This window comes from Kogia breviceps, chromosome 4, assembly GCF_026419965.1.
Source record: "Kogia breviceps isolate mKogBre1 chromosome 4, mKogBre1 haplotype 1, whole genome shotgun sequence".
NCBI classification, from domain to species: Eukaryota; Metazoa; Chordata; class Mammalia; order Artiodactyla; family Physeteridae; genus Kogia; species Kogia breviceps.
This window is the reverse complement of record NC_081313.1, coordinates 167,773,212-167,788,199: the sequence shown is the minus strand read 5'-3', so window position 1 is coordinate 167,788,199 and position 14,988 is coordinate 167,773,212. Positions and strand designations below refer to the sequence as shown.

The 14,988-nt window shown below is 48.5% G+C and overlaps 1 protein-coding gene across 2 annotated transcripts in view; it reads left to right on the top strand.

The window, feature by feature from the left end:
• Positions 1–14,988, top strand: part of STK10 (serine/threonine kinase 10) — a 125,228-nt gene that overhangs the window by 60,001 nt on the left and 50,239 nt on the right. For both annotated transcript variants that reach the window (XM_059063478.2, XM_059063479.2), the window contains 3 exons: positions 11,854–11,926; positions 12,896–13,090; positions 13,674–13,755. In XM_059063478.2, coding sequence (XP_058919461.1) covers positions 11,854–11,926; positions 12,896–13,090; positions 13,674–13,755 — 350 coding nt within the window. The remainder of the gene's footprint in view (positions 1–11,853; positions 11,927–12,895; positions 13,091–13,673; positions 13,756–14,988) is intronic.

Below are 14,988 nucleotides of genomic sequence, written 5' to 3'. Positions count from 1 at the left end.
TTTTAACTCTTCTCATATTTACTCCTGCATAAATGCAGGAGTAAATATGAGAAGAGTTAAAAGTGATAATAAAAAAATAAAATAGGGGCTTCCCTGGTGGCGCAGTGGTTGAGAATCCGCCTGCCGATGCAGGGGACACGGGTTCGTGCCCCGGTCCGGGAAGATCCCACATGCCGTGGAGCGGCTGAGCCCGTGAGCCATGGCCGCTGAGCCTGCGCGTCCGGAGCCTGTGCTCCGCAACGGGAGAGGCCACAACAGTGAGAGGCCCGCGTACCACAAAAAAATAAAAAATAAAAAAAAAAATAAATAAATAAAATAAAATAAAATAAAATATTTTTAAAAAGTGATAATAAAAATAACACGGGCTTCCCTGGTGGCGCAGTGGTTGAGAGTCCGCCTGCCGATGCAGGGGACATGGGTTCGTGCCCCGGTCCGGGAAGATCCCACATGCCGTGGAGCGAGGCCTGTGTACCGCAAAAAAACAAAACAAACAAACAAAAAAACACATATGTATCAGGTTTATGAAGCACCCTCTAGATGCCAGCCATCAGACAAGGCACTTTCTAGATGTCATCTCATTTAGTCAGCACTCCTGAGGACACTTGGGGGAGGGGAGGCGACTATACCCATCACAGGTGAGGACGCTGAAGCCCACAATGGAATGAGATGCCCAGGATCAGTCCATGATGCGGGGAGAAGCAGCAGGGTTTGGACTTGGGTCTCCCTGACTCTAGCTGCCAGTGGACTGGCTCTGTCACAGGTGGAGAGAGGTGGCCAGGGAAGAGCCAGGTCAGGGAGAATCTGGGGACGGAAGAGTCTTATGTGCTCTGGAGAATTCAAGGCAAACTTTCGCTCAGCCTTCAAGAACATATCAAGTGTATACCTATATCCCCTCCCTCTTGGACCTCCCTCCCATTCACCCCCCCATCCCACCCATCTAGGGCATCACAGAGCCCCGAGCCGAGCTTCCTATGCTTTATGGCAGGTTCCCGCTAGCTATCTGTTTTACGCTTGGTAGTGTATATATGTCAAATCGTAATCTCCCAATTCGTCCCACCCTCCTCTTCCCCGCCATGTCCACGTGCCCGTTCTCTACGTCTATGTCTCTATTCCTGCCCTGCAAATAGGTTCATCTGTACCATTTTTCTAGATTCCACAGATACGTGTTAATTGTACAGCAGAAACTAACACAACATTGTAAAGCATTTATACTCCAATAAAAAAATTTTTAATTGAAAAACAATATGCAAAATACTAAAAAAAAAGTGAAATAAATAAAATAAATACATACGGTAATACCTAAAAAAAAAAAAGAACATGTCAAATGGAGGAGACAAGACACAGACAGCCTGGGTCAGGGGCAGCCTGAGGGGCTGTCAGCACAGGGAAGCCCGGGAAGCCCTGGGTGGAGACAGGGATGGAGGGAGGGCCCCAGCAGCCTCCGGCTAAGATGTGCCCAGTGAGGGCCTCCTTTCCTTTGCTGACTTCCTCCACACACCCCTTCAGTCGGGAGGGCGCTGATGTGCCGAGCTGACTCCAGAACCCCACTCGGAACCCAGCAGAAGCAGATGGGGGCATCAGCTTTCCAAATGACTTGGCAGACGCAGTTGAGAAAACCAGGGAGCCAATTAAGGAGGAAGAAAAAAGTTCAGGGAGAGTTAAATGTGCGAGTATTTACACAATTACTTTACACAATTACCGCTGGGCCCTGGGAGCCGTGGTGTGGACGCCTGCTGAGGCCTGATATTCTGTTTTAGAAAATCCTCCTTCCCCCTGGGGCTTGGAATCTGCAGCCTGGTGAAGCAGTGGAGGAGGCCTGGGAGACGAGGTAGCAGTCTGTCTGCCTCTTCCTAGGTCCCTGGGACCATCTGAGGCCCCTGGAGGGGCATTACGCAACTCAGGGCTGCATAAGAGAATTGCTCAGCAGATCTTTCTCCCAAGCAGAGATGTCACCTCATCAGAGAGAGTTTGTGTTTCTCGATGGAGTGGGAATAAATGGGAAGCAGCAGGGTGAGCTGAGCAAAGCGTTGGCCCTAGACACGGACAAGCCTGGTTCAGATCCTGGCTCTGCCACTTCGAGCTGTACAAACACATTTAACCGTTCAGGCCTCAGTCTTTTCATCTGTGCAGTGGGTGTAACAACAGAACCTCCTCACAGGGTTGTGACCAGTGGACTGAAATACAAAGTACTGTCACAGGGAGGCTCAGGGTTCTGTCCCTGTCTGCTGCTAGGCATTTTGCTTCTTCGTTGTGTTAAATGTTTACTTCTGTCTAGGATTTCAAACTTCCTCTGAGATTCATTTGATAGTTGCCAAGCAGAGCACACGTTCCAGCTCTGGGTGGCTGTGAAGCAGTTCTTCATGGCCGGTGGGAATCCATTTGTGCAGAGAGGGAAAGGAAGAGTGTCTGCCACCAGAGACAGTTCAGATATAAAGTGGGGTGAGGACTCTGAGGTCCAAAGATCTGTGCTCGTGTCCTGGACCTGCCTTTGGCCTTGGATGAGTCACCTAACCCTTTTGAACCTTACTTTTCTGAAACAGAGTGGGGTAGTAGTTCTTACCTCATGGAATTGGTATGATGATTTAATGAGACAATATATGCAAAGCATCTATAGGTGCCCAGCCCATCAGAGAGGCCTGGCAAAGGTTGAGTTTCTTTCCTGGGCTGAGGAATGTCTCACAGTAGCTGTCGTGAGGAGGAATGTTCTTCATTCTCCAAAGAACCTGTGTTCTTCTCCCCAGACGTGCTTCTCTGGAGATGGGAGGTGAATTTCACAACTTTTGGGGTCTTTCAAGTTCCAAGAAGAGGTCTGAACTGGCCTAAAAATCAAAGTGCCTAACACAGAGCCTGGCACATAGTAGGTGCTCAGTAAACAGTAGCGTCCTGCATTGCCATTACTTTATCAGTTCAAGTTACTACAGGATCTCTACTTCCCAAAGGCCCCCTGATATTCAGGAGGCCTGGCAGGCACCAGTCACCTGCCTCTCACCCCCACCTGGACCCTAATCCAGAATTCTTGTTTGCTGATGCCAGCAGGCTGGGGTCTTGGTTCTTTCATTGTGGCTACCAGGCACTGAGCCAGTGTTTGGTATGTAACTCATTGAATCCTCACAGACTACTGATAACATTTTACAGAGGAAGGATTTGGCACCTAGAGAGGTTAATTAACTTACCCAAAGTCACACAGCTAGTAAGTGGAACAACTGGGGTTTAGACCAGTGCATCTGGTTTCAGAGCCCACGTGCTTAACCACTACCCTCCTTAGACTCTTTTGGTGTCAGGTGATAAAACTGGTCTCACGCGACTTAAGGCAGACAGGAGAATGTGTGTATATGCTGCATGGAACCGTGCTGGGGAAGATATGCAGCTGGACATGGAGTTAGCTGGACCCTGGAAAACAATGCTGCCAGGACTGTCTCTGGTTTCTGCCTTTCTGTGCATGTTGGTTAGGCTCTCAGTCCAACCCCTCACACACAGCTTCTGGCTGGGTTTAATTTTACTTTTCCCAGCATTGCCTCCTGCAGGATGAACTGAACCTCATCATTTCAAGTCTCAGAGTCAATAATCCCAGTGAAGAGCTCTGATTGGCCCAGCGTGGCTCAGGTGCATATCCCTGGACCAGTCATGGAGGCCCAGTAAGTAGGGCTTCTCTGATTGGCCCAGCTTGTAGTCAGTCTCTGAGAATGGAGGCAGGATCATGTAGCTGTATGGCAGTCCCCCTCACCCTCCTGAAACAGTGGGGTTGGGGGTGGGCAAGATGGTTTTCTAGAAGGAGGAAAGATTTGGACGTGCCAGAAAAACAAATTGCTGTCCACCGTAGACTGGCACAGCCTGCTGGAGTAATAGAGACCCAGAAGAGGGAGTGAGTGAGGCAGAAGTGGATGGAAAGCAAGAACAAAGGACTGAATTTGAAATTGAGGATGAGAGAGAAAATACCAGAAAAATGCAGGGTTATGGGGGAGAAGAGAGAGTTGATGAAGGCAGTGGGGTAGGAGGCCAAAGATGGAGGGGAATGAATGGAAAAGCAAAGCCCTCATTAGTGGTCATGTGTACCTGGTTGCCTAAAAAACAAAAGAAAATAAAAATAGAAACAGAAAAATAGAGCAGTTCTTTCAGTCTCACAGTTGGTTGCATAATATGACCCCCATTTAATAGATGAGGAAACTGAGGCTCAGAAACAGGAAGTAGTTTGTCTCAGATCACAGTAGACTCTGCTCACTTCCCTGCCTGGTACTGTTCCCATGATGCTCCTGGGAAGGCAGATGTCCTGATAATTAAGAGAGGTTACTTGGGTGACTGGTGGAAGCCTCCCTCTTTTGAGCCCAGGCATGCCTCTGGCTGCTCTAGGAAGGAAACCCCTGGGATTCCAGGGCTGGGGATGGGAGCCTTTGATTCTCCCGTCACCACTCCAGTTTCAGCAGGTCCCAAACCCTCTAGAGAGGTTTCACTTTTCTGTCTGCACCATGAGGGCTGTGGCTAGTGTTTGCCCACAGGGCCACTGCTGGCTGGATGGGACACTTTTGCCGTGTAAGGAGATGCAGTGTCCCTGGCTCTTTCTCACTAAATGGCAGCAGCACTGTCTTTTGTTGTGCTAACCTGACTGCCCCCATTCATTTCCAAATACTTCCTGGGACACGTGGCATGACCCCTGATTGAGGCCCAGCTGGAAGCTTCTCAGACACCTAGAATTCGAGTGTAAGCCCTGACCAAGCTAGATTGTGGACTCCCCTGGTGTGGGGTGGAGGGTCCAGGGGAGGAGGACAATTGGGCAGTGGTTTGCCTTTAATTGGCATTGTCTGGGGAAAGGCTTCTCTTATCTTGGATTCTTTTGTTCGCCTGCAGTTAAGGGGACAGATGAAAGATTCTCTTATCTTCATACATTCTAAGTTCACTGCGTGCGTGCGTGCGTGCGTGTGTGTGTGTGTGTGTGTGTGTAATATGTAATGCATTTTATACTGTTATGTAATTTTCTGATTATAAAAGTAATATGTGCTATTTATACATGTATAGAAACATATGTACAATGGTATTCATTGCAACAGTATTAGTAACAGCAAGAAATCAGAAATGATCCAATTTATTCCAGTAGAGGATTACTTAAATAAGTTATGGTACTGTCTGTCATACAATAGAATCTTCTTCAGCTATTGAAAATTAAGTTCTAGAAAATGTGTACTCTCTTGTAAAGACGTATATACATACTGTGAAGGGGGAAAAACAAGTTGCAGAATAGTATGTTTAGTCTGATTTCATTGTTAAAAGTAGTAAATACCTGAAAATGATCTATACATATAATTTTAATATATTTTTATTTACATATATGATTTTTATTTTTATAAATAAATCTGGAGCTGTATGCAGCAAACTCGTAAGTGTTTATCTCTGCCAGGATTATGGGACTTTTTATTTTGTAAATGTTTGAATTTTTTTTTTTTTTTTTTTTTTTTTTCGGTACGTGTGCCTCCCACTGTTATGGCCTCTCCCGTTGCGGAGCACAGGCTCCGGACGCGCAGGCTCAGCAGCCATGGCTCACGGGCCCAGCCGCTCCGCGGCATGTGGGATCTTCCCAGACCAGGGCACGAACTCGTGTCCCCTGCATCGGCAGGCGGACTCTCAACCACTGCGCCACCAGGGAAACCCAATGTTTGAATTTTTGATAAGCAGTATTACCTTGGTAATAAGAAAATAAATATATGAATGAGTATATAGGTAGATATAGTCATATAGACAGTTAGGAATAAGACCCACAAAGAAGGAAATGAAAGTCTCTTCTAATCTTGCCAAGATGCACTGCTTCCTTCCAGTCTTTTTTCTGAGCTCAGAAAGACCAGAGAGTGGTAGAGCACAGACTTAGCATCACATTTGTCCTTAGATCCAGGTGACCATCTGCAAATTACTTAATCTCTCTAAACTTCCTTGTCCTCATCTGTAAGATGGGGATAATAATTTTCCTTGCCCCAAAGGGTCATAGGTATAAATGACATACATAGGAATATATATGCTGATGAGATGCAAAATGACATACAGAGGAAGGTAAATGATAAGCATAAGCCTCTTTGTGTAGTGCTGCACACCTTATAAGTTCTCAGTAAATATTAGTTTTTATTAGATTAACATGTATTTTTAAAAAAATTTTGGATCATGGTATATATATATATATTTTTCCAGTCAGCTTTTAAAAAAATTGAATAATATCAGATAATTCCCCATATCCTTAAATATTCCTCGGAAACATGGTTATTTAATGTTTTTCTTTCATTCCATCATGTGCACAAACCATAATTGACCTATGAAACCCCCAAAGTTGGATATTTAGGCATCTTGTGAGGTTTCTCACGTTATCCTCCAACAAGCACGGTGACGGGCATGCCTGTTCGTGGGTCTGCAAGTCTCTGTCTGTGATCACACCTTTAAGAGGGAGTCTTGGAATCAGGATTGTTGGGTGTGTGCACCGTGTCGGGTGGTGTTGATACCTGTGGCCGGTGTGCCGTTCACGCTGGGTGCGCCAGTTCACACCCCCTCAGTGGAGTGTGAAGTTCTTTCACCACATCCTGGCCCCCGCTGAGTTTTACTTTAAAAAGGAAAAAAACAAAAACAAAACCCCACAACCCTCACCCCAAACTTTGCCATATGCATCTCAGCTTTTCAAACCTGCTTTTCATAAAAGTGATGCATACTCTCTATCATAAACATTTTAAAGAGTAAAAGGTGTATTCAGTGCAAAATGCAAGGCCCCCTCGGCACACTGCCCCCAGCAAAATCCCACTTCCGGGGAGGTAGTCACAATTAAGTTTGATGTGCAGCCTTTCAGACTCTTTTAGATGTTTGTGGACGTGTTTGTGTGCATGAGGTGTGCGTGGGTCATTCTTTTAAGATACAGCTGGGGTTCATACTGTTCATCCCGCACAATGCACGGGCCTCTCAGCACCACGTGGTGGGACAGTGTGCTACGGACAGACTTCCAAGTCAGTATGTACAAAGGCAGATTCGTTCCTTTTAAGGGCTGCATGTTATCTCATGGTCCGGGTGAGCCCAAATTTACTGAACTATCTGCCAGCCAGGCTCCAGCAACAGCTTAGGTTTTTTCCAGCTTTTCACTCTTTTGAATACTGCTTTCAGAAGCATCCATGTATATTTGAAATCTGTTTGGGGGGGGGGTTATTTCCAGAAATAGAATTGTTGTCAAACATATTTCTTAAAACCCAGTTTTGTCATTTTTTTCCATCCGTTCATTTATTCTGTTGTTCATTTGAGAGCCCTGTTGAGTGTTTCATGTAGCAGATGCGGTGCTGGGATACTGCTGTGGACAAAACAGAAATGGCCTCTTTCCATATGGAAATGATAAGTTATGGAGTCCCCACCTGCCTGCTGCTTTGTCTCTGATTCTTGTTTTAAAATAGGAAAAGGGAAGGGAGGAATGTTTTCGACAGAAGAGACTGCCTGGTGAAAATACCAGACTGCCTTTGAATTGTCTGAGGGCAGCCATCTACCTATCGGAGGACATGACTTATAAATTCCATTCAGGGAGCAAACGGCTGTGGCCACCGCGGCTCAGGGACAGCGTGAGGGTTCTGGGCTGCAAAGAGGGGCCACCCCACCCTCCTGGCTGGTCCCCAGAAGGGGAAGTAGCAGCCACCCAAAAAGCTGGCAGGCGCTCGCTTCAGGGAGGGCCCTGGGGACCAACTCTGTGTCATTTTGAAAGTTGGTGGTTTCTGCTTTTCCTCTCCCTGCTCCGGAAGGGACCAGTGGGCGCCGTGGTATGGGAGTGGCCAGCTCCAGCCTCCCTCCTGGAAGCCTCACCCTGGGTCTGAGAGGCAGTCGCTCTCCTGCAAAGATCTCGTGAAATGGCGTGCCAGCCATTGTTGGTGTTTACAGGATAGCCAGGCCCACGTGGGGCCCAGGAGGACCCAGCAGGAAGGAGGTGAGCCTGGCTCCCCAGTCTTACCCAGTGATGGGGTGATGACTTGTCCAGGCTACAGGGTGGTCGGCAGCAGAGCTGGCTTCTCACCTGGGTTTCCTGGTTTTTGCATCTCACCCTGCAGCAGTAGCTGCTCCCACCCCGGAAGGCGACAGCCCCCCAACCCCAATAGCCAGACTGTCTGTCCCGTGAGCACTGTCGTCAGCTGATGGGGTAGCTGTCGTCCAGTTAACGCTGACTGAGGCTCACGGTCCAGCTTTCCTGGCCATTCCCAGGAAGGGGTCTCAGTACAGCCTCGTACTTTTCCCGACCTAAGGATCTCGAGGGTGCCAGCTCAAGAACCCATGGAATATTCACCATCATGACAGAGAATTTACCAAGAGCCGGGCTTGGAGCTGCTTGCTTTATGTGTCGTTTAATTCTCACTGCAACCCTACAAAGTAGTTCTACAGTCTCATCACCGTCCCCATGTCACTGGTGGGGAAACTGAGGGTCAGAGATTTGGTTACTTTCCTGGCCCCTGCCTATTTCCCCACTTATCCAAGTCCACCCCCTTCCAGCCATGCTGCCCTGCCCCTCCTGGGCCCTCCAGCCAGCTTGTTTCCTCTGCCTGGAAATAGTTTCCCCTAGACCTTGACCTCCTGTCTAAGATAGCCGCCCATCCATCCAGCACCCTCTGTCCCTTTGCCCTGCCTTATCCCTGCATGGCCCTTCTCATTACCAGGAATCACGTGGTGTGGAGAACCTGTTTCCACCCCCAGAATAACAAGCCAATGAGGGTGAGGGTTTTGGTTCATCTCTGTGCCTAGAGCAGTGCCTGGCCCGCGAGGGATGTTTAGTTAGTGCTTGTTGAATGAGTGAATAGCCTGATGGCACTTATCTGGACTTCCTCCAGGTCCTCCCTTCCCTGTTCTCTTGAGGTCACATCCCCCCGACCGTAGACCCTCCTAGCCCTGCAGCCTTACCTTTCCATCACTTTACATGGTTGTGAGTTCATGTTTATATGATCGCTGTCTGCCTCCACAACTAAGCTTTGAGCTGCCGGAGGGCAAGGACTTCATCTGCCTTTTCCCCACTGTATTCTCTGCCCTGGGCCTGTGTGTGGTTCCAGATGGTACCTGAATGAATAGATGAATGAACCTGGTGCAGTAGAAGGGGCAAGACTGGAACCCACCTCTCTAGTGTTCAGGCCCGTCTCTCAGCATTATGCTCCCTCCTGGTTTGAAGTTGTGAGTCTGATTAAAGCACCCGATCATGGCTTCCAGACCCAGGCGGAGGCTCCTGGGGTGACCAGCAGTTATGTAACAACTTTGCAGTTTCTCGAAGCCGGGCTTCAAAGTGAACATCGACAGTTCTCTCAAGGTGTTACTTCCTCCTGAGTTTAGTTTTTAATGAAGATGAAACTCGGCCCCTGAAGGCCAAAGCACTGGAGAAAATTCCTCTTCGTGGCGCTGGGCTCTTCCCTTAGCAGCAGGTGTGTGAAGCAAGACTGGTGGTCGTGGATATGTGTGTGTAAAGAGAAATTATATTTATTTATTTTCTGTTAGTCCTGAAAGTCATACGCGTTTCTCACAGCAGACTTCGGGAATTCAGAAAATAGAAGAAACCTCGTCTAGTCTTAACCACCCACAACCATTTAAGCAGGCTGGTACATTTCCTCCAATAATTCAAAATATATTTTTGCCCTTTTGTCGGGGAGGGAGTGGGCCATAATTCTGACCATACAATATACATCCTCGCCCTTTCCCATTTAACCTATATAAATATACCAATAAAATATTTTAATATTCTATTAACTATTGAAATAGTTAAATATATGTTATTTAAAATTTTTAATTTATTTTTACTTCCAGTTTTATTCAGATATAATTGACATTCAGCACTGTATCAGTTTAAGGCCACAGCATAATGATTGGACTTACATATATCCTGAAATGATTATCACAATAAGTTTAGTGAACATCCATTTGTATAGTTACAAAATGAAAGAAAAAATGTTTTTCCTTGTGAAGAGAACTCTTAGGATTTACTGTGTTACCAACTTTCGTATATAACACCGGGCAGTGTTAATTCTATTTATCACGTTGTACATTACCTTCCTAGGACTTATCTTATAACTGCAAGTTTGTACCTTTGACCACCTTCATCCAGTTCCCCCTCCCCCAAACCCCTACACATCTGATCTATTTTTCCATGAGTTTGTTTTGAAGTATAATTGACAACACTATGCTGGTTTCTGGTGCACAGCATAGTGAGTCGATATTTCTACACATTTCAAAGTGATCGCCATGATGAGTCTAGTTACCATCTATCACCACACACAGATATTACATGATTATTGACTGTATTCCCTACACCGTACATTTCATCCCCGTGACTCATTTGTTGTGTAATGGGAAGTTTGTGCCTCTTAATCTTCCTCACCTATTATCATTATGAAATGTATGTTAAAATTTAATATTAATGTGTATAATTTAATATTAAAATATTGAATAAATACTTCAAAACTTTAATGACTACAAAATATTCCACTGTGTGTGTATCACATTTTTCTTAATCTGTTCAGTTGTTTACCCTTTACCTTCTTTCTTACCTCTCCTAATTTCCTAGTTCATCTTGCTCTGTGTGTGTGTGTGTGTGTATTTGATACACCATCTTAAATTCTTTTCTTTAAAACATATTTATTTACTGATTTATTTATTTGGCTGTGCCAGGTCTTAGTTGCGGCGTGTGGGACCTTTAGTTGTGCCACGTGAACTCTTAGTTGCGGCGTGCGTGCGGGTCTAGTTCCCCGACCAGGGATCGAACTTGGGCCCCCTGCATTGGGACCATGGAGTCTTAACCACTGGACCACCAGGAGAGTCCCTTAAATTCTTTTTGGAAAAGACAGAATATATTATATATTGCATACAAGAAGTTTTAAAATCACTCCCTGAAAGCTAAGCAATTGTGATTGTTTTTAACTCGTCTCTGTTATGATGGCACTTCGGTGAATATCGTTACGCATAATTTTTTTTTAACATTTAAGATTATTTCGGGCTTCTCTGGTGGCGCAGTGGTTAAGAATCCGCCTGCCAACGCAGGGGACACAGGTTCGAGCCCTGGGCCAGGTAGATCCCACATGCCGCGGAGCAACTAAGCCCGTGCGCCATAACTACTAAGCCTGCACTCTGGAGCCCGCGAGCCACAACTACTGAAACCTGCACACCTAGAGCCCGTGCTTCACAACAAGAGAAGCCACCGCAGTAAGAAGCCTGCGTGTACTGCTATGAAGACTAGCCCCCACCGGCCGCAACTAGAGAAAGCCCACGTGCAGCAACAAAGACCCAATGCAGCCCCAAATAATAAAAAATAAATAAAATAAATAATAAAAATTTTAAAAAATGATTATTCCATTAAGGTAGATTCCTAGATTTGGAATTACTGCACCAGAAGAGCATGGCTATTTGAAATGTTCTTGCTATTTATTGCCAAACTGCTTTCCTAAAAGCCTCTCCAATTTATATTCGTTTTCTTTAAAAAAATTTATTTATTTATTGGCTGTGTTGGGTCTTAGCTGCGGCACCTGGGATCTATCATTGCAGCACGTGGGCTTCTCTAGTTGCGTTGTACAGGCTTGGTTGCCCCGCGGCATGTAAGATCTTAGTTCCTCGGCCAGGGATGGAACCTGCACCCCCTGAGTTGGAAGGTGGATTCTTAACCACTGGACCACCAGGGAAGTCCCCTTCAGTTTCTATTCTTATTAGCAAGTAGGAAAGTGCATGTCTCAGTACATCTTACAGCAGTAGGTATTGTTTTTTTAACGATCACTAGTTTGCTAGATAGAAAATGGCATCTCTTAGTTGATTTGGAACGTGTGTCTCTGAGTCCATGCCCCAGGGCTGTGGGTGGAGGAATGTCCATCCAGTACTCTATGTGAGATTCTTGCCTTGCAGCTGACTTCGGTGTGTCTGCCAAGAATCTGAAGACTCTGCAGAAACGAGATTCCTTCATAGGAACGCCTTACTGGTAAGTCGTGTAGCTTCTGGAAATGGGATGGTGGACTGAACGCTACACCTCCAACTCTCCATGGTTCCTCTGGCTGGTCTAGAGGAGAGAGGACAGAGGCAGGGGCTCCTGAGTCAGCCTGCTGGGTCTGAGCCCAGATCCCCTCACTTACAAGCGCAGAGACCTTGGCCATGTTGCTCAGCTTCGTGTGCCTCAGTTTACTCACCTGTAAAATCAGGGGTATAATAGCACCTACATAAAGGGCTATTGTGAGGATTGGATGGGATGGTGCATATAGAAAATGCTCCATTCATAAGAACTGACACCCCTGAAAAACGGTTCTTGATTGAGTGCCAGGCATAGGGCTAGGGCCATGAAGATGAACAATACAAGTTCAGTTCCTATGCTTATATGAAATCTCCCCAGACTTATCCAGTCCATTGTGTTTCCTTCTTTTCCAAAACTATTACTTTAAAAACAAGCACACAAAAAAACCTGTCTCAGTTTCACACCTAACTGCTTTCTGTTTTACTTCACATCGTGGAGTGAGGTTCCTTTCTTGCTTGCTTATTACTCACTCTTTCTTTCTCTCTCTGCCCTTTATTCCTTTCTCCTTTTCTCTCCCATCCCTTCTCTCTGTGCTGTTGTGTTCTCTTCACCCCCCCTTCCCGCCCCCAGTTTTTCCTGGGTACCTTCCCCACTGCTCCCACCCACCCCTTCCCCAGGACCCTGTGTTCTGGATTGTTGCTGCCATCTTGTGGTAGGAATCAGAACTGCAGCAGGACTTGGGCATTGGAACCGCTTGGAAGGCGTCTTTCTGTGAGAAAACGGTCCTAAGGAAGACCGTGGGATGGAAAGGAATGAAAATCATGACTCGGGAGTGCTGCCAACCCCCTCATGCTGGCTTGTGCTGGTCCTTGACCCTGAGTCTCTGAGAAGCGCCTGTGGAGGCCAGGGTCTGAGCCCTCTGTTGTCCCTTGGTTGGTTCAGGATGGCCCCCGAGGTGGTGATGTGTGAGACCATGAAGGACACCCCATACGACTACAAAGCCGACATCTGGTCCCTGGGCATCACTCTGATTGAGATGGCCCAGATCGAGCCCCCGCACCACGAGCTCAACCCCATGCGGGTCCTGCTCAAGATCGCCAAGTCAGACCCTCCCACGCTACTCACACCTTCTAAGTGGTAAGTGGCCAGGAGGCCTGCCTGAGGGTGTTTGCTGGACGGCCAGCGGGCCTGGGACGCGGGGTGGGGGGATGCGGGGTGCCAGGGCTCTGCCATCACTGCTGGGCTCCTCAGTTGGGGAGCAGTTGGGCCTGGGGGTCTGCAAGCCTCTCTGAGCTCCCTGGACCCTCCTGGCTCTTTCCTCCCTCTGTGCTGTGGACATCGGCTCTCCATCAGAGAAAATGGGTAACCCAGATAAGCCGGATCCCACTGCAGGAGTAAGAGCCCCCGTGAGCCCCAGCAGCCACGTGGCCCAACCCTGGGCTGGGAATTGGGGCTCGAACCCCAGCACTGCTGTGTTTCACTGTGTGCCTTCGGGCAAATCCCTGCTCCTCTGACTTCCACATCCTCTCTGTTGGTGATGTCTGTGACGAGAAGGGCATCTTGAAGGCCCCATCGCCTCTGCCATTTAGCTTATAAAGGCGCCCTTTGTCCTTTGAAGGGCGTGTTTGGGAAGCACGCGCCTCCCAGGAGAGTGGAGTCAGTGATGTGGGGAGTTTTCTCGGCTCTTGCCCGCTCCCAGCTTACCTGTCTGTCCTCCCAGGTCTGCGGAGTTCCGAGACTTCCTGAAGACGGCCCTGGATAAGAACCCGGAGACCCGGCCCAGCGCTGCACAGCTCCTGGAGGTGAGTGGGCCCCTCTCCCGGGGGACTGCCTGTCCCTCTGCCTAGCCCTTCCTGTGGACAGATCACCCGTGACCTGGAAGCTGGGTTCGTCCTCCCCCAGCCCAGGCGATGGTGGGCACAACCGTTCACTCATCGGCCGGCGTTCCCTGAGCACCTGCCACGTGCCGGCCCTCGTGCGGGGAGGGCTGGCTGTGGTGAGGGAGCTCCCAGACTCCTGTCCTCAAGGAGCTTACCTTCCAGTGGGGGAGACAGGCAGCTGATGAGCAGATAGTGCACGTGGCAGGTGGAGAGCAGGGCTGTGGAGGAAAAGAGAACAGCACAGGGGTGGGGGGCCTGGGAGGGGTTGCTCTCCTATAAAAGGAGGACACGAGGGGCTCTGTGCACAGACACCCAAAGGAGGCCAGGGAGCCAGGCACATGGTGCTTAGGAGCAGAGGTGAGGGCCTAGGATGGGGGCACGATGGGTGCAGCCGGGAGAGCCAGGGGGCCAGGGTGCAGGAGGAGGGGTGAGGAGGGGGGCAGGGCTGGAGATGAGATCATTGCGGTACAGGGGCGTGTCCACCCCCAGGTTCAGTGCTTCCCTAAGAGGACACTCGGGACACAGCATCTAGTCGTACTCTCCGCTATGACTTATTACAGCAAAAAGATACAGAGGAAAAGGCACCCGAGGGAAGTCAGGCAGGAGCTTCCAGAGTCCCCTTCCAGTGGAGTCACACGGTCTGTGCTTAGTTCTTCCAGCTGTGTGTTGTGGTGACACGTGTGAGGTGTTGTTTACCTGGGAAGCCCGTGGGAGAGCTCGGGGCCCAGGGTTTCACTGGGGGCTGGCCACGTGGGCAGCCTCTGCCTGGCACGGGCAGGGTTACAGGCTGGCAGGCGTTCAGCATGGGCCACGTCGCTTGCAGTTCAGGCTGAGCTGGCCCCTCTTACCAGTTAATGGGGGGAACCCCCCCAAATCCAAGTTCCTGGCAAAAGACCAACGGTGGAAGCAGGCCTTTCAAAGAGGAGGGGGACCAGGTCATGGCGGGTCATGCAGGACCTCGGGAGGATGCAGGCTTCACCCTGTGTGTGATGGCGCAGCCGGGAGGGTTTGGGAGGAGAGAGACACCATCTGACTTACGCTTGCAGGGCTCCCTCTGATTGTTGGGTGTGGAATCTCCAAAACCAGCCAGGATGAAAGCTGACTCAGGGAGCATCCCCTTAGCTGGCTGAACGGCCTCCAGGTGGGGAAGTGGAT